This window comes from Vombatus ursinus, unplaced genomic scaffold (genome assembly GCF_900497805.2).
Source record: "Vombatus ursinus unplaced genomic scaffold, bare-nosed wombat genome assembly UNPS02015175.1, whole genome shotgun sequence".
NCBI classification, from domain to species: domain Eukaryota; kingdom Metazoa; phylum Chordata; class Mammalia; order Diprotodontia; family Vombatidae; genus Vombatus; species Vombatus ursinus.
The window spans coordinates 17,462,636-17,488,075 of NW_020954953.1; the positions used below are offsets into that span (position 1 = coordinate 17,462,636).

The 25,440-nt window shown below is 39.0% G+C and overlaps 1 protein-coding gene across 2 annotated transcripts in view; it reads right to left on the reverse strand.

Annotated features, from left to right (window-relative positions):
• LOC114031471 (dimethyladenosine transferase 1, mitochondrial-like) overlaps positions 1-24,734 on the reverse strand; it is a 61,009-nt gene extending 36,275 nt beyond the window's left edge. For both annotated transcript variants that reach the window (XM_027846552.1, XM_027846553.1), the window contains exons 1-4: positions 24,529-24,734; positions 20,429-20,580; positions 6,392-6,500; positions 5,134-5,285 (exon numbers count right to left, since the gene is read on the reverse strand). In XM_027846552.1, coding sequence (XP_027702353.1) covers positions 5,134-5,285; positions 6,392-6,500; positions 20,429-20,580; positions 24,529-24,661 — 546 coding nt within the window. In that variant the 5' untranslated portion in view covers positions 24,662-24,734. The remainder of the gene's footprint in view (positions 1-5,133; positions 5,286-6,391; positions 6,501-20,428; positions 20,581-24,528) is intronic.
• Positions 24,735-25,440: the final 706 nt, after the last annotated feature.

Consider the following 25,440-nt stretch of genomic DNA (forward strand, 5'->3'; position numbering starts at 1 on the left):
ACACACTCCCCCTTTAGCATTTCCCCCTACATCTCTTCCACTTTTCAGCTTCCTTTTGTGTGCTCTCTTTCCTCAATAGATAGTAAGATCCTTAAGGGCACAAATTGTCTTTCTTTTTTTAAAATTTGTATCCTCAGTGCTTAGCATAGTACCTGACACATAGTAGGCACTAAATAAATATTTAGTGAACTGAGTTGAATGAACAAAGTTTATACAGGAGATCTTTGTTGTAGGTAATCATTTTAAAGGTACTGATAGCTCAAAGTATCTGAAAGGTATTCTTCCCCTTGGTGGGGAAAAATCATCATCAAAAAAGATGACAGAGAAATACAAATAACTACCAACCCATATGTCTCCCATCTCCACAAAATCATTATGAAAACGGTCTAGTATTGAGGATATCCTTGAAGGTAGACTTTAAAAAATGATAGGCTATAGCAGGCCACATTTTTACAACCATACAAGTGACTAAAAGGTAGAGAATACAAGATCCCATGGTACTTGATTTTTTTTTAACTATAAAAAAAAACATTTGATTTGGTAACACAAAACACTGCCCTAAATGTTTTCTCCAACTAGGTATTTTTTGTGCTCCTGTCAAAGTCACTTGAGAATTATCCCTGAGTTTGCTATTTATGCAGTCAGACCATTGGCTCATCTAATTTTACAAGAACAAGAATAGTAATAAGAAGACATGCCAAATAAATGACTTAATCCTGAATTATTTAAATAAGCTATGAAAAAAAATCAGAAGTGACCACAGAAATAACATCAACACCAACTATATTAATTTCATTCCTAAGTTAAAACAATATAAATTGATTGTAACAATAAGGAGACAAAAAGAGCCTAGAAAACACCTTATTCAGCAAACTTGATTTATATACCAAACAGAGAGGGATTAGATGGCTGTCAAAGGGAAAACTGGATTCTCATTTGTAAACTACTGTGAAGGATGATGGCAGATTATGGGCAGTGTCATCTCATAAAGCAGTGAGATAAGGTGGAAGGTAAAACCAGTCTAAAGAAAACTTGGCAAAATAGCCAACTAAGCAAATTCATCCCAAGGGCATTCAAGGTTGAAAATGAAAGAAAACAGAAGAAAATTTAAAAAGATGTGCAAAAATTATTAAAATAAACTATTTTTTTTCCATTAAGGAAAATGGAACCATCATACTTGGACCCACTTATCAGAGTCCTGAAGTACTTACAGAGAGAGCAAAACTAATGAAAGCTCACTGAAAAGAGCAACGATGTGAAAAGCAGCTAGGTGGCATCAAATATTTACAAAGGAAACCTGTACTAGAAGAGGTATAATTTTGAAGACATTGAAGGAGAATGATTTAAAAGGTTTCTAAAGTAGGGGAAGATAGCAAAAGTATGGAGAAAATCTTGGACTTTTATTTATTTAAAAATAAAAAAAGGTGATCAAGAAAACATCAACATTACCCACTTAAATTACCTATTATCCACTTAAACTACTCCCACATCTACACAAAATCTGAGTCACCTATCTAAAGGTGAATTGAATGAATTAATGTATTACATTCCTCAAAGAGTGCATTAGTAGGGAAAAACAGACTTTCACAAGCAATATTCCACAATGGACCACCTTTTTGCCATCTCACAACTAACCAAAAGATATAGAGGATATAAGATGTCAAACCAGCATCTGACTGAATAGGAGAAAACACCTTATAGCTTCTTTTACAACAACATGTCTCCCATCCATATATCTGGGTCCAGAGAGCCTCATAAGACACTACATGCCCTCCCTCATCAGTTAACCTCAGGTAAATCAGTGAATATTCTAGTCCCATACTCTCATCCTCCTCAACTAATTATTAGATTCAAAGACGTAAAGCACAGACGTGGAAGCAAAGGTAGTCAATACCATTTTATTCCCCATGAATTACTCTCCTAGACCCCCTGAAAAGAAGAGAATATTTCTAACACGGCAGCTAGGTGGCACAGTGGATAGAGTGCTGGGCCTAAAGTCTGGAAGACCTGAGTTCAAATCTGGCCTCAGACACTTCCCAGGCATGTGACTCTGGGAAAGTCACTTAACTCTGTTTGCCTCAGTTCCCTCATCTGTAAAATTAAGCTGGAAAAGGAAATGGCAAACCATTTCAGTACTTTTCCCAAGAAAACCCAGGCCCCCAGAAAAGGTTTAGAAAGAATTGAACATGGCTGAAAACAACTAAACAACAATCTCCAACATGAAAGGCAGCATTACATAAAGAAAGCTGATCTCAGAGACAGAAAGTCCTGAGTTCAAGTCTTGCCTCAACTCATAATGGTTATATGGACCTTGGCAACCCACTTAACTTCAGTGCTGTAGACAGCTCTCTAACAATATAAGTTGGAGAGAAGGCAACCACCATCATTGGTAGAGGATGTTTCTTGCTAGGAATTTCCTTTTTCAATGGGATCACAAGCCCTATTCCTACCTGTCTTTTTTCTAGCACCTGGCAGAGATTATGACTTTTACTACACACAAAGGAAAAGCTAAGAAGCCATTTTTGGAGCTGTTACCCCACCCCCATCTGAAAACTGCCACATCATTCCCTGAATTTGCAGCATCCCACTCTTGTCTCCAGGTAGCTAGAAAGAATATCTCTTAATGAATATATTGTGGACACATTATGTCTTGCATAGGGGTTCCTTTTCCCCTCTCTAGTGTAGTTACTGCATAATTATTCATTTCAAGTGGCATTTGCCACCAAATGAATGAAATAAAATGGGTATAAGGAAATTATCAAGTCTTCTTCTGATTTTAAAAAACCCTGAATACAAGGATCCCTCATTCCAAATACTACAGTCAAGGGTCCTAATTTATTTGGAAAATACCTAGCACTTAGTTCAAATGGAAGAGAGATTCCTTAAAGATCGTGTAGTCCTCCAAATACTCCTACTTATGGATGGAATTACACTGATTGCATCAATCTCTAGAACATTGCAGAATCTTCTGAGATCCATAATCACCTAAAAGAGTTTTTTGTTTGTTTTTTGAACCATCCACAAAGGAAAAACCAAATTAATGAAGAATACCTATTATCATAACTATGATATATGGTTGAATGGACAGAAATTACAAATGGCTAGTAAGCTGGGCCCAGAACTTAATTGGAGGAGTAGAGCAGGCTACTTTGCCTTTGGGAAACTGTGCCACGCTTTTAATGACCCTGAACTTCTCCTTAAAACTAAGGCTCATCTTTAAAACAATATTTTTATAATGATGCCACATGGCTCTGAGTTATGCAATATCAGCATCTAAAAATTAAAGTTGTAAGTCACCTGGAAGGTAAGGAGAGGCACATGGTAGGTGTGAGTATGCCACAGCATATTAGTAAGGAAGAACTGTATTGAAGTTTCATCAGAAAAATGTAAGTCAGGAAAGACACATTTTACTATGTGGGCACATAGTAAAAGCAATGGATAACTGGCAGAAAAACTATATGTAAAGAAAATAAAACATTCCCAACCCATGGGTGAGCCCTGTGGAAGGTTCATGGTAGGACATATTGAAGATTGCAAGGATTAGAAGGTATGGATGGGTTTTAATTATATGGAGGAAGTGTCCATATTGATGATCCATCAGAGTATTTATGTACAAGCAGCACCAAATTTGAAATAATGTCAACTAAAAGAGGCAACCAGGATGAGTTAAAATTTCCAGAGTCTCATAGCAAGAGCTCTGTCAGATAATCATTAGTGCTAGAGTCATAAACTTTAATTTGGCAGACAATCACATATGTAGAATAGCAGTTTTCACATCAAATTAATCAACCACAGTTTTTTTCTAAAAATATTCATATAGTCCATCAGCTCAGAGAGAACAAAGGGTAGTGAATTATGTCTAGAGCAATGAAAAGAGAGATGTACATCCTAATGCTTTTTAAAAACAGCTGTTTCACTATTAATCTTGCTTAAGACATTTCAGTTAAATTTTTTCCACCTGTAAAATTAAAATTTTGTTGTTATTTGTTGTTTTCAGTCACGTCTAACTCTTTGTGATTCCTTTTTGAGGAATTTTCTTGGCAAAGATATTGGAATGGTTTGCCATTTCCTTCTCCAACTCATTTTACAGATGAGGAACTGACGCAAACAGGGTTAAGTGACTTGCCCAGGGTCACACATTTAGTAAGTGCCTGAGGATGCACTTGAACTCAGATTTTCCTGACTCCAGGACCAGCACTCTATCCATTATACCACCTCGCTGCCCAAAATTAAGATGATCTCTATCTACTGTGAGCTGAGACCATGAATGACACAATGTGTAAAAAAGTGCTTTGAAATATCTGATTTACAAGGTGAGGCAAAAGTCAGTACAAATGAAGAGACTATCTGACACTTTTCAACTGTCAAGTGTCTTCTGCTTCACCTTGTATAAGCACAATGGTATGAATTTTAACTGGGGAGTGAGTGTGTGTGCCTTAATGATCCAAATCCTCCCTTTTACCTTTACTCATTTCACTAACATTTACCAAGCACCTTTTGTGGGCAGACCTAGCCACTGGAGGAGATGCAAGATTTATAAAAGTAAAGGCCAATCTCAGAATCCATAAAGCTAACAGGCTTGAAGGAGCTAAATACACATACAGATAGCTACAATACAAAACATTACATGACAAATGAAAAAAAGAAGAGCAGAGCAGAGTGGGAAAGGAAGTCCGAGGCAAGAAGAACCAGCCTCCTCTCACTTTTGCTATGAGCTACTTCTGCAATTAATGATTCACATTCTGTAAGAATTTAGGATTTCAAAGGCACTTTCTGTACAGCTTCCCCGAGAGCAAAGTAGTAGAAATATCATTATGCCTGCTTTATATCAGACGACTTTACAGCTGAAGTTTACTGGCTTTGTCATCACACGGGCATCTCCTGGCCTTTTCAACTCCCCTGCCTCATTCTGCACAGTCTACTTAGGTTCAGTACCACAGCTGTCTATAACCTTCCTCCTAGAGTATTCACTACCATAACAACCGATACTACATCTAGCATGTTTAGTTTTTGTTCCATTAAAACTTGACAAATATATATGGTCCATCTGATAACAAAGAAAATAAAACAACATTCATTTGGAATATGATCTCCTGGTAGAATAGTCTAGAGTCTAGACAAATAAAAGCTTACCTCAGCCACTTCCTTTTGAAAGGTCAAGGTCATCTGTGTTCTACCATAAATAAAAGGTCCATCTCTTTTAGAAATATTTTCAAGCCATTTGATAATCAGTGGAGTAGACACACTGAAAGGCAGGTTGCCAATAATATACACACTTGGAGGATCTGTTGGAATCAAGGGAAAGGCCCAAGGTAATTTTATCAGTATATTCTGAATACATTTTAAGGATAAATTAAAACTGGATAATTATTGTGCTAACATAAAGCTTCATGAAAAGATGCTTTTGTTTTTTGTTTTTTTTTTTTACTAGGCAATGGGGTTAAATGACTTGCCCAGAGTCACACAGCTAGTGAGTGTTATGTGTCTGAGGCCGGATTTGAACTCAGGTCCTCCTGACTTCAGGGCCAGTGCTCTATCCACTGCCCCAAAAAGATGCTTTTGAACTACAAACAAAACAAAACAAAACAAACAAACAAAAAACTGTCCAAAAATTTCCATTGCAAAATCAAAGACCAAAGGTTAAAATTAAATCCTAAAGTTCTGCTCATGGCTATATACTGACCCCAAAACACTAAGAAAAAATGCACATCATATATTAGGAAGTCTAAAAATAATAAAGTCTAATAAAAAATGTGTTTAAATGTAACTATGTTTTTAATGTTTCCAAACTACTATACAATGTAAGTTTCTTCCTTTAAAACAAACTTTGCTATTTTGCACCAAATTTGATTTTATACTTGTAAGTGCCCAGAAAGCAATTAGAACAGTATTAGTAAAATTCAAAATTATGTAAACAATAGTAAGTAATTTACTTCCACCTATATTAGTCACTCTATGCCTCACTTCTTTCCTCTATAATTAAATGAGTACCAACCAGCTATATGATTTTTACATAGTTATAGAATTTGGATTAAAACACAAGAAAACTGATTGCTACTTAAGCTTACTAAACCACTTGTTTCCCCTACATGCCAAAAATAGAAGGGGAGACAGCCATTTTTAAACATTCCTCAATGCTTTTATAGTATCAGAGATACATGGCTTATGATACCTTTGTGGGGGGGGGGAGAAAAACATAAATACACAAAACAAAATTTTGAACATATGAAGTAAAAAAATTTCAAAAAGGAAAAAATAGCTAGTTTTTATATGAAAATCATAAAATATTTTCTCATTTACAACAGTATAATTCATGTAAAAGATGTGTTCAGAGAAATGATAACCACAATAAACATTTAAAAATAAATGGAAATCACAAGTAAACACTTACCATCTTCCCACTTTCTTTGAAGGTGTTCTGGAAAAGCCTTTTCTAATTTAAACGTTAATACATCCCCATGGACAATTCTCAGTTTTCCAGGTGCTGCATCAGATAGCATCTATTTTAGGAAAACCAAATAAAATTCATTAATTCATTCCTGATACTATGTAAAAATCTACACATTTTCAATCTCAAATTTATGTGGGAATAAATCAACTTCAGGAAGTCATGTAAGTTCCTCATTCCAGCTCTACTACAGGCTCACATTATATAAAACTTAAAAGCCTTAATTTAATTATCTTTAAAACAGGACAGTAATTCTGACTTACTTCTGTTCTGAACAGTGTCATTTACTAGAATATGTATGTTTCTGTATGCTTTATCTAACTCAACAAATATTTATTCAATGTCACCTCTGTATTAAGGACTGTTTTAAGCACTGGGGATACAAAGATGACTAAAACTCAATTCCTGGCATCATGGCCTTACAAATTCCAGTCATATTTTTGAAGGAAATAAAATAAAATGGATAGAAAAGGGAAAAAAGAAGACTATTAAAGATTTCACTTTAAATGGTAATATTGTGATTATCACTAAACTTATCAATATAACAATACAACTCAAGAAACATTAGGCACCTACTCTATATAAAGCACTGTGTTAGGCATAGGGAAAATTCAAAATTTAGAAAAGAAACAGTCCAATTGGGGATATTATACATACAAAATATACTATAATACAAAATAATACATGGCCACTGTATGAAAGGTACAAATTGTTATATGAGGCTTGATTGGGGGGGGTCATTAAGGATCAAGGAAAGCTTCCAGGAAACGAGTATTATCTGAGTTGGGATTTAAAGATTTCCACAGGTAGAAGGGGAAAATATTATAGGCTTAGGGAAAAAGCACGATAAAAGGCAGAGAAATAGAAGAACATAGGGTAGATATAGACTGCTGAATAGTCCAACTTGGCTGGAACACAGACTCCATGGATAAAGGCAAAGTGGCACCAGATCTGGAAGGCCTTTGCATGCCAGTCTAAGGAGTTTCAATCTTTTTTGGGTAGGCAATAAGAAGCCATTAACAGACTCTGATTTGAGAAGTAATTTGACCAAAGCAAATTATAATCTTAATTCTAACATGCTTCTTTAAAATAAGTTTACTTCAGGGGGCGGAGTCAAGATGGCAGAGTAAGAGTGGCTGATCAGATGGGGATTGCAGGGATCTCTCTGCTGGTGCAGGATTCTCTTGCTTTGCCCATGCTTGGATCTGGGTCACAGTTCCGGGTGGCTGTCCTGGGGCAAAGAGGAGCGCTGGCGTGGTGGAGCTTGTAGTGGCTGTGGAGAGGAAACCCTCCTCACAGTTCTAAGACAGAAAAGAGTGCTCATAGACCAGAGCACAGGCCAGGAAAGGAGTAAACACCTCCCCCTTGATCATAGCACCTTGGAAGAAATGAAAATTTACAGGTCCCTAGAAGTATCTCTGAAAACAGCTGCACAAAACCCCTGAAGCTTGGGGACAGTACATTCTCCACACTGGAAACAAAGAGCCTGCAACTCAAGTAATTGGCTGAGATCATGAGCAAGCAGTGCAAAAAGAGTCAGACTATATTATCTTACTTTGGTCACAAAGAAGATCAAAACATACAACCAGAAGAAGACAATGAAGCCAAAGCTCCTACATCCAAAGCCTCCAAGAAAAATATGAATTGGCCCTAGGCCATGGAAGAGCTCAAAAAGGCCTTTGAGAAGCAAGTAAGAGAAGCAGAGGAAAAACTGAGAATGATGCTAAAGGAGACCCAAAAAAATACTGAAGAAAATAACACCTTAAAAAATAGCCTAACCCAAATGGCAAACGAGGTCCAAAAAGCCAATGAGGAGAAGAATGCCCTAAAAAGTAAAATTGGCCAAATGGAAAAGGAAGTCCAAAAGCTTACTGAAGAAAATACTTCCTTAAAAATTAAAATGGAGAAATTGGAAACTAGGGATAATTTGAGAAATCAAAGCACTGTAACACTAATCCAAAGGAATGAAAAAATAGAAGAGAATGTGAAATATCTCATTGGAAAAACAACTGACCTGGAAAATAGATCCAGGAGAGAGAATTTTAAAATTATTGGACTATCTGAAAGCCATGATCAAAAAAAGAGCCTAGACATCATCTTTCAAGAAATGATCAAGGAAAACTGCCCTGATATTTTAGAACCAGAGGGCAAAATAGAAATTGAAAAAATCCACCGATCACCTCCTGAAAGAGATCCCCAAAGGAAAACTCCCAGGAATGTTGTAGCCAAATTCCAGAATTCCCAGATCAAGGAGAAGATATTGCAAGCAGCCAGAAGGAAACAATTCAAGTACTGTGGAAACATAATCAGGATAACACAAGATTTAGCAGCTTCTACATTAAGGGTCCGGAGGGCATGGAGTATGATATTCCGGAGGGCAAAGGAGTTTAGGACTACAACCTAAAATCACCTGCCCAGCAAAACTGAGTATAATCCTTCAGGGTAAAAAATGGTCATTCAATGAAACAGGGGACTTTCAAGCATTCCTGTGGAAAAGACCAGAGCTGAATATAAAATTTGACCTTCAAATGCAAGACTCAAGTGAAACATGGAAGAGGTAAACAGGAAAGAGAAATCATAAGAGACTTACTAAGGCTGAACTGTTTACATTCCTGCAGGGAAAGATATTTGTAAATCATGAGTCCTTTGTCAGTATTAGGGTAGTGGGAGGGAAAAAATTTTATGTATGTATAGATAGATAGATAGAGGGCACAGGGTGAATTGAAGATGAAGGAGTGATATCTGGAAAATAAAATTAAGGGGTAAGAGAGGATTATACTAGGAGAAGGAGAAAGGGAGAAGTAAAATGAGGTAAACTATCTCACATGAAACAGACAAGAAAAGACTTTTACAGTGGAGGGGAAATGGGGAAAGGTGATAGGGAATGAGTGAATCTCATTCTCACAGGATTTGGCTTAAGAAGGGAACAACATACACAATGGGGTATGGAAATCTATCTTACCCTACAGGAAAATAAGGGGAGAAGGGGACAAGAGAGCAGGGGGTTAGTAGAGGGGAGGGCAGATTGGGGGAGGGGATAATCAGAAGCAAACACTTCTGAGGAGAGACAGGGTCAAAAGAGAGAGTAGAATAAATGCGGGGTAGGACAGGATGAAGGGAAATATACTTAGTTTTTCACAACAGGACTACTGTGGAAGTGCTGTGCTTGACTACACATCTATAACCTGTACCGAGATGCTTGCCTTTTCAATGAGGGTGAGTGAGGAGGGAGGAAGGGAGAAAATTTGTAACCCAAAGCTGTAAAAACACATGTTAAAAAAAAACAAAGAAACAGAGGACCTAGATTCAAATCCTAATTCTACTACTACCTGGGTCAAGTTGGGTAAGTTACTTTACTTCTGCAATCTCCGTTTCCCCATCTGTGGGATGAAGAGGTTGAGCTAGAGGTGCCCGGAGATCTCTTCTGGCATTACTAGATCCCACCATCCTTAGATCATAGATGCAGAGCTGGAAGAGATCTTGGAGTTCATGGTTCGGCTTCTTCGTTTTACAGATAAGGAAACTGAGGCCCAGTGAGTTTAAATGACTTGCCAAAGGTCACACAGATAGTAAACATCAGAAGCAGGAGTCAAACCCAGGTCCTCTGATTGCAAAACCAGTGCTCCTATCACCACAACAGCACAGTCTAACTTCACACCAAGGAAATGTTGGATACGAGATAATTTCCCAAACAGGTTTTAATAGAAGAGGACAAGTGAGAGCATGACGGCCCCAGGGTCCTGAAAGAAGGAAGATGGGAAAGGGAACCAAGGAGAGGAAAGAGAAGCAAAAAAAAAAAAAGGCCAACATTTCAATCTTCATAATTCTGTCTAGAGCTGGCCCTGATTGCTGAATGTCAGGTCATAGCTGTAGCCTCCCCACTTTCCAGAGTGCAAAAGGGAGGCATCATGGTAGAGTCGAAGGATCTGAGCCACGCTGTTAACTTTCTGTCTGATCTCAAGCAAGTCACCTAACTTTTCTCAGCCTCAGTTTCCTCATCAGTCCAATGATGGAGTTGAATTAGACAAAATCTCTTCCAACTCTAAATCTATAGATTTACAGCAATTCTATATCACACAGACATGCAGGATCATAAGACTTAGAATTGGAAAGGGCCTTAGAGCTGTAAGATCATCTATCATGTGTTCTTAACCTGGAGTCCTTGACCTTGTTTTGTTAATCTTTTGAAGTTGCATTTCAACATAGCCCTTCGAAATTCTAAAAATAAATATATAAATAAATAGAATAAAATGAGTTTACTTCACTGGAGGCAGACACCTGACAGAGACTAAATTCTCATAGGATTCAGAGCTGGAATAAAACTTCGACCATTTTGTCCACTTCCTTATTTTACAAATAAAGAAAATGAGGTCCGGATAAGTTCAGTGCTGTGCCCAAGGTTACATGGGTAGGAAGGGAGTAGCAGGACTAGATCAGAGTGCAGGTCACCTCTCTCTGCCTAGACAACGCTGCTGCTGTTGGTCCTTGGAAGCTGTGAGTTCAAGCAAAAAAGGCACTAGACAGCTTATCATTTGTGTAGCACTGGGCAGTTACTTAACCGCTACGAGCATGAGTTTTCTCATGAGAAAAATGATCACAAACATACCTATCCTATGGACCTCTCAATGTCATCAGAAGAAAAACGCTCCATAAATCTCAATGTTTGTTTGTTAACAGGAGGGAGGAGGTCTGATGATAGATATCACTGGTACAGGTAACTCATGGTGAGGAAATCCCCTCTACCAATGCACAATAGTACCGCCTCCACAATTCAGGCTTAGAGGGGATCCAGAAGCACTTAGAGGTTAAGGGACTAGTCACGTCTTACCCGGCCAGTATGTGTTATTGTTGGAGGCTGGCCCTGAACCTAGGTCTTTCTGACTCTAAAGGGGGCTATACAGAGCTCTACCATTGGCTCTGTTACATGGCCAAAGTTTCATAAAACTATGCCGGGGGAGGGGAGAGAGGGAAAGAATCCTAATACTTGTTTTTCTTCTGTAAAATGGAAGTATATGATTTGTTCATGATCTCACCCTCTCTTCAGCCTTTTATGCCAAGCTATTTTTCATTTCTATCTTCAGAACAGCTTCTATTTCAGTTTAAACTTTGAATAGACAACTCCTATCTAGGATACCACTTTTCTCATTTCACAGATTAAGAACATGGAAATTGAAAAAACTGGGATGAAACATATGTGGGAAATGAGGCACATGATATTTAAACAGTCATTTAACCTTCAAATTTTATTAGGAGAAAATTACACTTATTGAATGTGTCCCCAACCATTTGATTTACTGCTACATCTCAATGTATTCGGTGATAATGCTCTAAGGTAACTTTTGTTGCCATGACCCCCAATTTACCAGGATTCCCAAGAAAGAGGGAAGTGTAGCTGAGAACACCCTAGCCTCTACCCCTCCTCTTTCCACACCTTACTCTTAAGATACTTCCCTCTCTCCCTGTGTAAGGATCTTCAGGCAGAGTACTGGCCTGGGGATCAGAAGGCCTGAGCTATAACCATGGCTCTGCCACTAACGAGCTGTACAAACTTGGACACATCACTTCGCTCTTCTAGGCCCCCTTTTTTCCTTATCCTTAAAATGAAGTCATTGAACCAGATGGTCCATTGCAGGTCTAAGGACCTAATTCTATTGTCCATTCCAGACCTAACATTCCATGTTCCATAAATCAAAAAGCAGCTCTTCCAAAAAGAAACAAACAAATAAATAAAACTCTGGGTACAAAGCACAAGTTGGCTGAATACTGCCCACTGGCTGTGTTAAATCTACTAAATTATTCTCACTGAAATACCAAGGGAATCTCTAAAAGTTATGTCAAGTTATTACTTCACAACTGCTTCAGGACACAGGTAGAGTCCATTTCCATCTCCCACTATTTCCTTTTTCCCTCCCATTCCTTCTGTACTCTGACAAATAAAAGATGGAGCTCTTCCTACAAATACCTCAGCTCATAAAATCATCTTTTTGTCCCTTCCCCACATGCCACTTATGGAACACTTTGGCAAAGGTAGTTTAAGATGTTGGATTCTAGTTTTTAAAGAATTTTTTGCCAGCTGGAAGTACAGACTTAGGCCATAAACAAATATCGCGGATGCATGATATGGAACTATTGAAACTCATAGTAAGAAATATTGGCCCTGCTCTAATGAAACTTAAATTTAACAGGGAAGACAAACAGATGTAATAGGGGAATCAATATAATCAGTACTAAAAATGGAGGTGTTGAATAATAATACAGCTAGAGATAAAGTACAAAGTGGTAGGAATTCTTTATTTGGAGTCAAAAGACCTGTATTCAAATCTTGGTGAAACCACTTGACAGTTTTGTTATTGTGGGCAAGTTATTTAAGGTTTCTGAGGTACAGTTTTCTCCAGTAAAATGAGTGCTTCTATTACCTACTTAAAATTTTTGTGAGGAAAACAGTGGATGCTATGTAATTGCTACCGTTTATTCCTGTCTCCCTGTTCTTTGGGTAAGGACAGGCCTGCTTCTAATTCTGCCTCTGATGACCTGTTTGATGAATGTTTGGCTGGTGCCAGATGATAATCAGTCCTGCAAGAAGTTCTGGATCTTTAGGCTTTCCAAAAGCACTTAGCACAGCACCTGGCACATAGTAGGTCCTTAATAAATGTTTACTGGCTGACTAATTGGCATAAAGCAGGCCCATGCCAGCCTCCATTACCCTCCTGGCCTTATTCCTTACTTGTGAATTGCAATGACATCCCCCACTCCACATCATTTCACCTCTGGTCTCCCCAGCATCCTCCCCACAACTGCCCACTTTGCAGCTCCCTTTTAATGTGGGTACCTTGAAAGCTGGAACTCTCTTTCATTTTGCTTAGCACATAGAGCCTGGCACATAGGAAGCATTTTAACAAATACTTATTTCCTTCTTCCTACTAGATTCTTTTTTTTTTAAATTTTTATTTTTAGGCAGTTGGGGTTAAGTGACCTACCCAGTGTCACACAGCTAGTAAGTGACAAGTATTTGGTCTGAGGCTGAATTTGAACTCAGGTCCTCCTGACTTCAGGGCAGGTGCTCTATCCACTTGTGCCACCTACCTGCCCCGCCTACCAGATTCTTAATAAATGCTTGTTGACCTGACTTACCTGGTAACCTCTCTTTATCACCTGCCTGGTCAATCAAAGCAAAATTCATTCTCCCAGATCTCTCCTTTTCTATGTTCTCTTGTTTCAGCCATAAGCAGCAGACCAGTAAAGGCAGAATCAAGTACAGCTTAATCCAGCACCAAAAGGATTATCAGAGCTCAAACTACATATTGAGAGCTCATTGCTTTTGGCTTCTTGTGGACATCTCTCCCTATATCAATCAACTAATCAATCAATAAACATCTACCAAGCATCTACTATGTGCTAGATACTGTGCTAAGTGCTGAGGATACAAAAAGAGACAAAAGACAGTCTCTGCCCTAAGGAAGTCCCCGTTCTAACAGAGGAGACAATAAAGAAAGATATACATGATAAACAGGAAATAACAGAGGCAAAGCACTTGATTTAAGAGGTATTGGGAAAGGCTTCCTATAGTGGATAGGATTTTAGTTGGAACTAAAAGGAAGCCAGGAAAGCCACCGAAAGTCAAGCAAAGGATTTTGTATTTTATTCTGGAGGTGACAGGGAACCACTGGAGTTTATTGGGGGTGTGTGTGTGTGTGTGTGTGTGTGTGTGTGTGTGTGTGTGTGTGTGTGTGTGACATAGTTGAATCTGTGTTCCAGGAAAATTGCTTTAGTGACCGATGGAGGATGGATTGGAATGGGAAGAAAAGTGGAGGCCGGCAGACCCAAGAGTAAATAATGCAATAGTCCAGACATGAGGTGGTAATGGCCTGTACCAGAGTGGTGGCAGTGTCAGAGAAGAGAAGGAAGCATATTCAAGAGATGTTGCAAATGTGAAATCAACAAGACTTGGCAACAAATTGGATAAGGGATGGGGTGAAGGGATGTGTGTGTGTGAGAGAGGTAGTGAGGAGCTGAGGGTGACTCACAGACTGGGAAAATGGTAATGCCTTCTATCATAATAGGGAAGGGAGGAAGGAAGTGGGGAAGATTTAGGGAGAAATATAATAAATTCAGTTTCAGACATGTTGAGTTTAAGATGTTTACTGGACATCCAGTTTGAGATGTCTCAAAGGGAGCTGGAGATGTGAGACTGAGGTCAGGGAATAGAAGAGAGATTTGAGAATTGTCAACAATGGTAATTAAATCCATGGGAGCTGATGAGGGAGAAGAGAAGAGGACAGAGCCTTGTGGGACACCCACAATCAGAGAGCATGAACTGGATGAAGGATCAGCAAAGAAACCTCAGAAGGAGTGGCCAGATAGGAAGAAAATCAGAAAAGAGTGGTGTCCTAAAAACCTAGAGAAAAGAAAGTAGATATCAAGGAGGAGAGAGTGATCAACATCATTAGTGCCTACAGAGAGGTCAATAGCATTCTATTATATTTATATACCACAATTAGTTCTGTCATTCTTCAATCAATATGTACCCATTCTGCTTCCAATTTTTTTGGTATTACAAAAAGTGAGGCCATTAATATTTATGAAATGTCTCTTGCTGTCAAGATTTCCTCGGGGTAAATACTTAGCAGTGGATTCTCTGTGTCAAAGAGTATAAGTAGTTTAATAACTTTTCTTATAAAATTCTAATTGTCTCCAGAAAAGCTGGAACAATTTTTAGCTTCCCAGACAGTGGATTAGACTGCCTATCTTTCCCCAACCCTTAAAATATTGACTTTTAGCTTTTATTGCCTTTGGTAATTTGATGGTTGTCAGGTGAAACCTAAGTTGTTTAAATGTGTATTTCTCTTTTTAGTAATTTGGATCTTTTTCCTCCTATGGTTGTTGAATATTTTATTTCTTTTTAAAGTTGTTGATATTCTTTGACTATTTATCTAGGGAAACTGTTCCTAGTCTAATATGTTTATGCCAATTTGCTAGGGAAATAGTTCCTAATCTAATGTATTTATGTCAATTTCCCACATATTTTGCATATCTGATTTTTATCATAGATACTTGTGAAAAGATTTCCCCCTACTCGACAATTTCTTCTTGTTCTAGTTGCATTGATTTTGTTTGTATAAAAGCTTTTTAATGAATATAATCAAAATTGTTTATTTTGTCTTTTGGGATCTTCCTCCTTTATTTATGAATTCTTTTCCTAATGAGTGGGAGAAACTTACCCACTTCCATTCTACTCTAAATTATTTAATGCCGTGACTTCCTAATTGAGGCTACTTGTCCACATAAGCTTATTGTGGTATATGGTGTAGTTGCTGGTCTAACCCTATTTTTCTGGCCAAACTGCTTTCCTATCCCTGCCACTCCCCCCTGCACCCCCACGAGTTTTTGCCATATAGAAAGTAAATTGTATTCATGGATTTTTTGAAAAATGAGCTACTGAGCTCATTTGCTTTTCAGTCCCACCTAACATATTCTACTGACCTACTTTTCTATTTTAACCATCAAATCTAAATAGTTTTGATGACTGCTGCTTCATTATATAGTGTGGTGCTACAAGGTCCCCTTCATTCCAACTTTTTTATTATTTCTCTTGAGATATTAGATACTTTGTTTCTCTAAATGAATTTTTAAAAATTATTTTGCTTAGTTGTATAAAATCATCCCTTAGTAGCTTGCTTGTTGTAGTACAAAATCTATACATTAATTTAGGTATAATTACTTTAATTGTATATGTGTGGTCCAACTATGATAATAAATATCTCTATTCCTTTAATAAATATTCTTTATTTCTTTGATTTCTATAATAAAATCTTTTTTAGATGAATTCCCAATTATTATATGTATTTTATAGTTATTTTGAATGTGATTTTTCTATCACTTCCTCATTTTTTTTTAGTACTGAATAAAAATGCTAATGATTTTTCTCAATTTATTTTAAGTACTGCACTTCTGCATACGCAACACTAAAACTATAATTTGCAGGGAAGGTAAAGCTATGCACTGACAGAAAAAGTTCATCACCAGGAGTTCTCTACACAGATGAAATTACAGGGAGGGAATGAAAAAAAGGAAGAAGAGAAAGAGGGAAGGGAAAAGGAGAGACATGGTAGAGAGGGGATGGAGGAGGGAAAGAAGGGAAGGAAAAGATGGACTACTACTTTACTGGAGCTATTACTTGCCCTGATTAGTTTCCTCCTGGGTTCTCTGGAGTTTTCTAAGTAAACCATAATGACAAATGCAAACAGGGATAATTGTATATCATCTTTACTGGTATTTATAGTTTTAATTTCTCTTAGTGCTATAGACTTTTTTATTTAATTAAATTTTATTAATATTTATTAAGCATTCACAGGGTACACGACATTATAATTAGATGCTAAGAGCCTAAGGATGGAAAAAGTAGAGAAAACTTGGTTCCTATGTTTGAAGAGCATATGACTTAGCTCAAGTAAGCTAGGAAAACTGATGTGTATATTTGTACACCATCTTTGGGGAAAGAGAGATTAATTTGGGAAAAAATTTGAAGGTGATACCCTTCCTGCCTAATAAGGAAAGGTATCACACAGGGAGGAGGAAGCTTAATGTATTTAAAAGGCATTACCTTTTTTTTTTTTAAAAGCCAACTTATTTCACCATTTGGGACATTATATACATGTTTAGGAAGCTGGCAGAGCAAAAGAGAAAGAACAATGGACTTGGATTTAAGAAATCTGGACTTATATCTCTTAAAATGTGGCAAACAGAACTGAATGTGGAACTCCATATGTAGCAAAATAAGTACTGGATACATTGGGTCTACCATCTTCCTTGATCCTGGACTTGTATATCTACTATTTTTGTTTTGTTTTTTTTTTTGCTAGGCAATGGGGGTTGAGTGATTTGACCAGGGTCACACAGCTAGTAAGTGTCAAGTGTCTGTGGCTGGATTTGAACTCAGATCCTCCTGACTCCAAGGCTAGTGCTCCCACCACTGCGCCACCTAGCTGCCCTTCTTGTACATCTATTAATGAAGACTTTAGTTATTACGTAATCTTCTTAACAAGCCACATGACACTGCAGAGCTTGTGGTAAACTAAAACCCTCAAGTCTTTTTCATAGAAGTCACGTCTTGCTATTCAGCACAGCAGCAACCGTTCTTGCTCCACAGCGGTTAGCCATGACCTCCACCATCCCAGCAACCATGTCAAAAGGACCTACAGTTGGTACTGATCCTGGCAGCACTTATTCCTGGGCGGGGATCTTCCAACATGGGAAAGTGAAAAGCATGGCTAATGACTAAGGAAACAGAACTACCCCAAGCTACACTGCCTTCACCAACACAGAATGTTTAACTGGTGATCCTACAAAGAATCAAGTTGCGATAAACCCCACCAACACAGTCTTTGATGCCAACGTCTGATTGGTCACAGATTTGATGACGCAGCTGTACACTCAGACATGAAAGTATCTGCCTTTCATGGTGGTAAATGATGCAGGCAGGCCTAAGATCCAAGTGAGGGACAAAGGGGAGACCAAAAGTTTCTATCCAAAAGAAGACCTTTTATGGTCTTGACCAAGATGGAAGAAATTGCTGAAGCTGACCTTGGGAAGGCTGTCACAAATGCTGTTGTTACAGTACCAGCCTACTTCAATGATTCCCAATGTCAGGCCACCAAATATGCTGGAACCATTGCTTTTCTCAATGTGTTCTGAATCATCAATGAACCAAGTGCTTATGGCTTAGACAAAAAGGTTGGTGCTAAGAGAAACGTGCTGAACTGTGACCCTGGAGGTGGTACTTTTAATGTCTTCATTCTTACCACTGAAGACAGTATCTCTAATGTCAAGTCCGCAGCTGGGGACACTCAATTGAGAGGGGAGGACTTTGACAACTACATGGTCTTTATTTCTGAGTTCAAGCAAAAGTACAAGGACATCAATGAAAACAAGAAGGCTGTCCACTATTTGTGCACCACTTGCGAATGTGCAAAGCACATCTTCTCTTCTGGTACTCAGATCAGTACTGAAATTGTCTCACTCTATGAGGGTATTGATTTCTAAACCCCTCTCACCTGTTAGGGTGAATGTCTCACAGTCTCATGAGAGCTCTGTTGGGGGAACTTTCCCATGGGAGTTCTAGCTTCTATCAGTAGAAGCTGAGGGTCACAAGATAGTTGCGTGGCAAAAATAAGGAAGTCTCCCAGGACCTCTCCTTTGCTGACCTGCAGCTCCCATGGTTGGTTTGGCTCTCCTCTCACTGGGAGATGAGTCCTGACACGAGCTCCAGCAGACCTGATGATTGGCTATCACAGGGGGATCATGCTTTGAACATGCATCACTAGGGCCATAAAAGACAGCTAATTGCACTCAATAAACAGAGCTTCTGCCACCTTGCTGTCTCCCGCCTCATCCATGTGTCTCGGGGTTACAGAGCATTGAGCTGGTCTCATGCTCATCACTGCAGCGGCCGCGTCACTCACCCAAGTCTGATTTGAAGAACTGAATGCTTCTTCTGTGGCACATTGATGCTGTGAAAAATCCCTAAGAGATGCCAAACTAAACAAATCATAGATTCATGACATCCTCTTTGAGGGTGGTCCCACTCAGATCTCCAAAATCCTGAAGCTTCTGCAGGACTTCTGCGGCAAGGAGTTCCACAACAGCATCAATTCTGTTGAGGCTATTGACTATGGTTCATCTGTTCAGGTCACCATCTTGTCTGGAGATAAATCTGAGAATATGCAGGACTTGCTGCTGGTGGACATTACTCTTCTTTCCGTTGGAACAGTTCTAATCAAACCATCCCCACCAAGCAGACAACCAACCTGGTATGCTTATTCAGATTGATGAAGGTGAGAGATCAGTGACAAAGGATAACAACCTGCTTGGCAAGTTTGAGCTCACAGGAATCTCCCCCTAATCCCAGCGGTGTTCCTCAGAATGAAGTTACATTTGACATCAATGCAAATGGCATCCTCAATGTTTCTGTTGTGGTTAAGAGCAAAGGCAAGAAGAATAAAATCACCATCACTAATGACAAAGGTTGTCTGAGCAAAGGAGACATTGAGCTTATGATTCAGCACACTGAAGCTGAGAAATACAAGGCAGAAAATGAGAAGCAGAGAGACAAGATGTCTTCTAAGAATTCTCCTGAATCTTATGCTTTCAACATGAAGGCTACTGTAGAGGATAAGAAACTTCAAGGCAAAATTGGTGATGAACACAAACAGAAGATAGATCTTTGACAAATGTAATGAAATAATCAACCTGCTAGATAAAAACCAGACTGCTGAGAAGGAGGAATCTGAGCATCAGCAGAAAGAATCACAGAAGGTAAGCAACCCCATCACTGCTAAGCTACACCAGAGTGCAGGGGGCATGCCAGGACACATGCCTGGGGAGTTCCCAGGGAGTAGAGCATCCCCATCTGGAGGTGCTTCTTCCAGACTCACCACTGAAGAGGTTGACTAAACACAGCAGAAGAAAGACCATTCCACACAGCTTTCCAGATAATGAAGGACCTAAATTTGTCACCAAGGCAATAGCAGTTTAAAAGTAAGATTTAAGCTGCTGTGTAAATCTGGGCATTCTGAATACTTGAACATGTACAGAAGGAGAGAAGTGAACAACATTGTACTTTATCACTACTGTAAACAAATGGAAATGTGAATCTTGTCCTGGAAAGTAAAATATATTTAAAATCGGCCCCACAAAAAAAAAAGTCATGTATACCCTAATTTTATAAATGTACAAAACTAAAATGTAATTGAAAAAAGCCTGACCATTAATTAAGGATACTATTTCTAAGCTGTGTACAAATTGATAGGAAATCACATACAACTCCCTAAAACTACTTCTTTCTTTTACGAAAAGAAAACAATCATATAAAGAGTGGCTATTTCTGGAGAAATCGAGTTCACATAGAATAATCTGCTTGTTCAGCTTCTATGCCTAAGGCTTAAAATTAAATGTTCATCAAAATAAACAGCTTAAATTTCTCACCTGTAACCCAGGAATAAATCGAGTGTCCTTTTCAACCACAAGAAGATTAGCTACTTCAGCATTAAGAATGGATCTCGTGATGCCACCTGGCCCAGGGCCTACTTCATAAACATGAGCATTTTTCAGATTGCCAGTCTTTCGTACAATCTTATCTAGAAAAAAAAATTCAACATATACATCTCTTGTAAAATGCTAATCCTGGAGGTGAATTTAGAAGTGAAAATGAGTATGCAAAGTCCATCAATCATTTTCACATCAATAATAATGGCTAACATGTATATACATTTTAAGGTTTATGAAGAATTTTACACGTTAACTCATTTGAGCCTCAGAACCATGTTAAGTAGGTACTATTATAATCATCCCCATTTTACAGATGAGTAAACTGAGGCTAAGAAAGGTTAAATGATATGCCCACGGTCATACAGTTAATAAGTGTCTGAGGCAATATTCAAACTCAGTTCTTTTTGACTTCAGTTCTAGCACTATATCCACCATTCTACCTATTCAATAGTTTTTCAAAAAATACCTCTAAGTAAACAACATATAATGAGCACATAGTATTTATCTTTATTTGCTGTTCAGCTATAACAATCCTTTTAAAAATCAGTAATAATATAACTATAGTAGTTCAAAAAAGTTTTGGATTTGGGGGCTGTTTCTTCCTTTGTTCATTAATTTAAAAAAAAAAAAGGCAGCAGGCTCCAGAAATGCTTCCTTTCTAAAAACTCTTAGAAACCTCCACGTCTCACATCCACACCCACACACACACACTCACAAAATCTCTCTCTCTCTCTCTCTCTCTCTCAATGGTCAACAATCATTTGCACTAGCTAACCCTGAATATCTCTTTATAGAGATGGAGAATCTGAAGTGCCTAACTAAGCACACACTCCTCCCTAAAAACCCTTAACTATATCTTATGTCACTGAGCTGTCATGGTGTGAAGGTAACAAAGGACCCTGGAAAAGAGAGACAGCTGGTGATGCTACATTGAGGAGCAGCTTCTGCACAGGACCATTGCTGATATGTCTCCTCTACCTCACTAATACAACCAGCAGCAGCCTGAAAACAAATGCACCAGAGGTTGAGTGAACACCATAGTTATATTCCTTTCCTTCTCTGTTTTGGAGGTGAGATGACAAGAGTTTGGCAGTACTTTTTGCCTGTGTATGAATGGGACGGGAAGAGTGACTGCAAACTGCCCTCGCTGCATCCTTCTCTTGTTTCCTTCTACCCTAAAGGTCAGGTATCAAACTCAAACAGTATCCCTACAGCCAGTGGGGTGGATGGCAGGGGGTGGGAGTGGGGGGAGGAGTGATTGCAAACTGCCCCCTCCCATCCTAGGGTGTCTCTTAAGCCAGTGTTAAACTCAAATAGAAATGGATAACTGCAGGATGCATACTAAGAAAAACCAAATTAACATTATGTTATATTGTATTTTTCACTTATTTTCTAAAATATTTCCCAATTACATTTTAATTTGGTTTAAGCCATGCTTGGGAGTTTTTTCCCTTTTTCAATGAGTCTGACACCTCTGTCTTAAGCTATCTCTTGTTTAAGTTAAAATGTGTTAAAAATAAAAGCCTACTGTTTTAAGCAATTACTGACAAGTGTGATTCTTTATGAAACCTCCCATAAGCCCAAAGGACTCCAAAGGCCTGACTAGGACAGCAATTTATATTAATAAACACACCATTTCACTGTAAGATGTATGAATAACAGAATTGAAGAATTGGCAGGGGCCTCTGCAGCAATCTAGGAAGCTAGATCTAAAAGGAATCTCAACTATAAAATATCTAACTGGTCATCCAACCTCATGCCAAGGAGGGGGAACTCAGTACCTCTCAAGGCAGTCTATTTTATTTTGGATAGGGCCATTGGGAAGTTTTTTCCTGACATAAAGCCTAACTTTGCCTCTGTGCCTTTAGTCAGGAAGATCTGAGTTCAAATGGGGCTTCTTGATCTTACTATGTGAATTTGGGCAAGTCATTGAACTTCTTTTTGCCTCAGTTTCCTCAACTGCTAAAAAAAAAAAAAAAAAGATTATAACAATAACACCTACCTCCCAGGGTTGTTGTGAGGATCAAATAAAATCATATTTGTAAAGCATTTAACATGTTGCCTGGCACATCATCGGAGCTTAATAAATGCTTATTCCCTTACCCCGCATTCCTTAACCTTCTTCATTCTCAGGAGGTAACCTCAACTTTCAATCACACTAAGATCTAGACAATTTAGACCAAAGTCCCTCCATGCTTCAAAACCTCTGCATCTCTGTCTTTTCATTCCTTGTTCTCTCATGCATCAAGAAATGGTCTTCCTTACCAAGACTAATCCCCTCCTTGTCCTTTTTACTTCCTCTAGGAAGCACTATCAATCACCTGCCCTTTCTCAGGTGTCTACCATTTCTTTATCTCCTTCCCCTCCAACTATAAACATGACCAGGTTTTCTTTTGCACTACATGGGGGGTGGGAGGGATTTCCTTGTCCTTAGCCCTCAAGCCACTGTGTCCTCTTTCCTTGCCAAATTTTTAAAAGTAGTCTATGCTCCCTACTTCTAGTTCTTTCGCTTTTCAAATACTTGAACAACTCAGTTTCTATCTTCACCAATAAATTTAAACTGCTCTCAAGTCACTAATGACCAAGTCATCAACTCCAGGGGCCTTTTCCAAGGAAAAAAATCTTCCTTGACTTTCACATGTTAGGACTCTATAAATGTAAAACATATTAAACACATTTTAAAAAAAAAAACCTAAACATTTCCTTTACAGACAATAACAATAAAAACTGCAATTTATATACGGAAAAGAAGCAGAAGACAACTAACTAAAAGGAGACATAATCATATCCTGAATGAGTGATCAAAGACCAAATCACAGAAACAACAATTATATGAAAGAGAATAATGCTAATGAGATAATACACCAAAAATGTTCAAGATTCAGCTAGAGGACAGTGGAAAGATAGCCCAGACTCATACAGCTGAAGTTGGATTTGAACTCAGATGTTCTTACTCCCTGTCCAATGCTCCATCTACACCCTGAACTGAACTAAACTGAATGGAATGGAACAGAACACCATCAGTGGTCAAAACATAGATATGGCTTTGACTCTTATGCAGGACAGTTGGGTGGCTAAATGGATAAGAGTGCCAGACCTGGAATCAGGGAGACTCTTCTTGAGTTCAGGGTAGCTCCAGAACTACTAGATGTGTGACAGGGCAAGTCATTTAATCCTGTTTGCCTTAGTTCCTCATCTGTAAAACGAGCTGGAGAAGGAATGGCAAACCACTCCAGTATTTTGACAAATCTGACAAGACTGAACAACAACAAAGAAACGTAACTAATCCAAAGGATGGTTTTCTAAAACATTGCATTTAGTAAAGGCCTTGGATGCAAGTTCAAACTTTCAATTACATGACAGAAACAAACTTCGAACATCGCAAAGAAATATATTCAATTCATTTATAGAATGAATTCATTATATGTATGTGTGTGTATAAATTCATAAACATTTATTAAGCACCTACTATCGCCAGCCACTGTGCTATGAGCTGGGGAATACACAAAGGGGCAGTCCTCCTTTTTAGATGTAATTGGGGGAAAAAATATTAACAAAAAAGAGCAGTCATCATTAAGTCTAAATTCTTAGGCTTACCACAACTTTCTTCCCCTATGACTTCCATCCCCGCCCCACAGCTAAGCACAGTGCCAGTCACAGAGTAGGCGTTCAATGTTTATTGAATGAATGAATTCAGAAACCGACTCCAAAGCATTTGTAAAAATAATTCTGGGAGTCATACTTTAAAAACCCGTAACACTTCTTTCTGGACCAAGTGCAGCTCTCAAAATATTTAAGTTCAGATATATTTTAATGCCAACACTGCACGTGGACTAGAAATACACAAACCCAGATTGACAGAAGCCACCGCCTCCCCACGTAAAAGACGCCAGGCAGAAGAGCGCCTGCACGCGACTGCGTGTACACGCCTCCGACGTGCGCGTGCACGCCGCCCCGGACTCACAGCACCGCCCGCCCCTTCCGGTACAATCTGAACCACGAGGAGGAAGCCCTGGGAGCGTCATGACATTAACCACCTGTCAGCCTCAGGTCCAGGAGGAAGTTCTGGGACAGCTGTTTCTGGGCTCGGAGTCCGAAAAGTTTTATGATCTCCCCGATCGTGGGCAAAGGAGGGAGGCGGAAGGCTCCTAGCTTTGCTTGGGCACCCATGAGTCCGGCGCAAGCTGCTCCTCAGATGGGCCTGGGCAAAGGGCCGCCCATCTCTGACGCCGTGTCCAATTAGGTCGTCGGCCCGCTGCCGGAAGTTGCCGAGCTTGGCCGGGAAGGCCCGCCTCCTGACGCAAACGTCGACACGTGACGCAAAGTTCTCTGGGAACGCCGCTCTACCAAATCCTCTGGGAGCATCGTTGCTGGCTAACTGTTCCTGTTGCCGTTGCTTCCTCTCCAGCAGCTGCTGATCTCTGTTTGAATCTGCCCTGCTATTAGAGCTCCCCGAACCATAGCACTTAACGAATAGCGTTTGTTAATGTTCCTGTGCGCCTGCTGCTGTGTGCATACACTTATAACAAGCACATACATACTAGCCTGTGTCTTTACACCATTACCCCTGAAATGTTATCTGATGACTGCATAATAGAAGTGCAAAACAAAGCTCCAACTTAAAGGTTGTTACCAAGTAGGATTCCTTCCATCTCAAAACACTTTTTTTCCAAACGTCAGGGAGGCTTCCTGGATAAAGTGGCAACAGAATGGATAGGAGCTCAGCAGGCAGAGGTGGAAGAGGTGACGTTGTAAGCATAAGCAATGACCCCAGCAAAGACAGAAAACGGAAAGTGAGAGAGTGAGGATGAACCTAGGCTGTATGGAGGAGGGTATCTTAATAAGATAAGCCGGAAATGTGAAGCGGCATCAAATTGTGGAAGATGAAAATTAAAACAAATTACAGTGTTACAGGAGTAACACTTAGTGGTGGTAATTTTAGGAGCCTA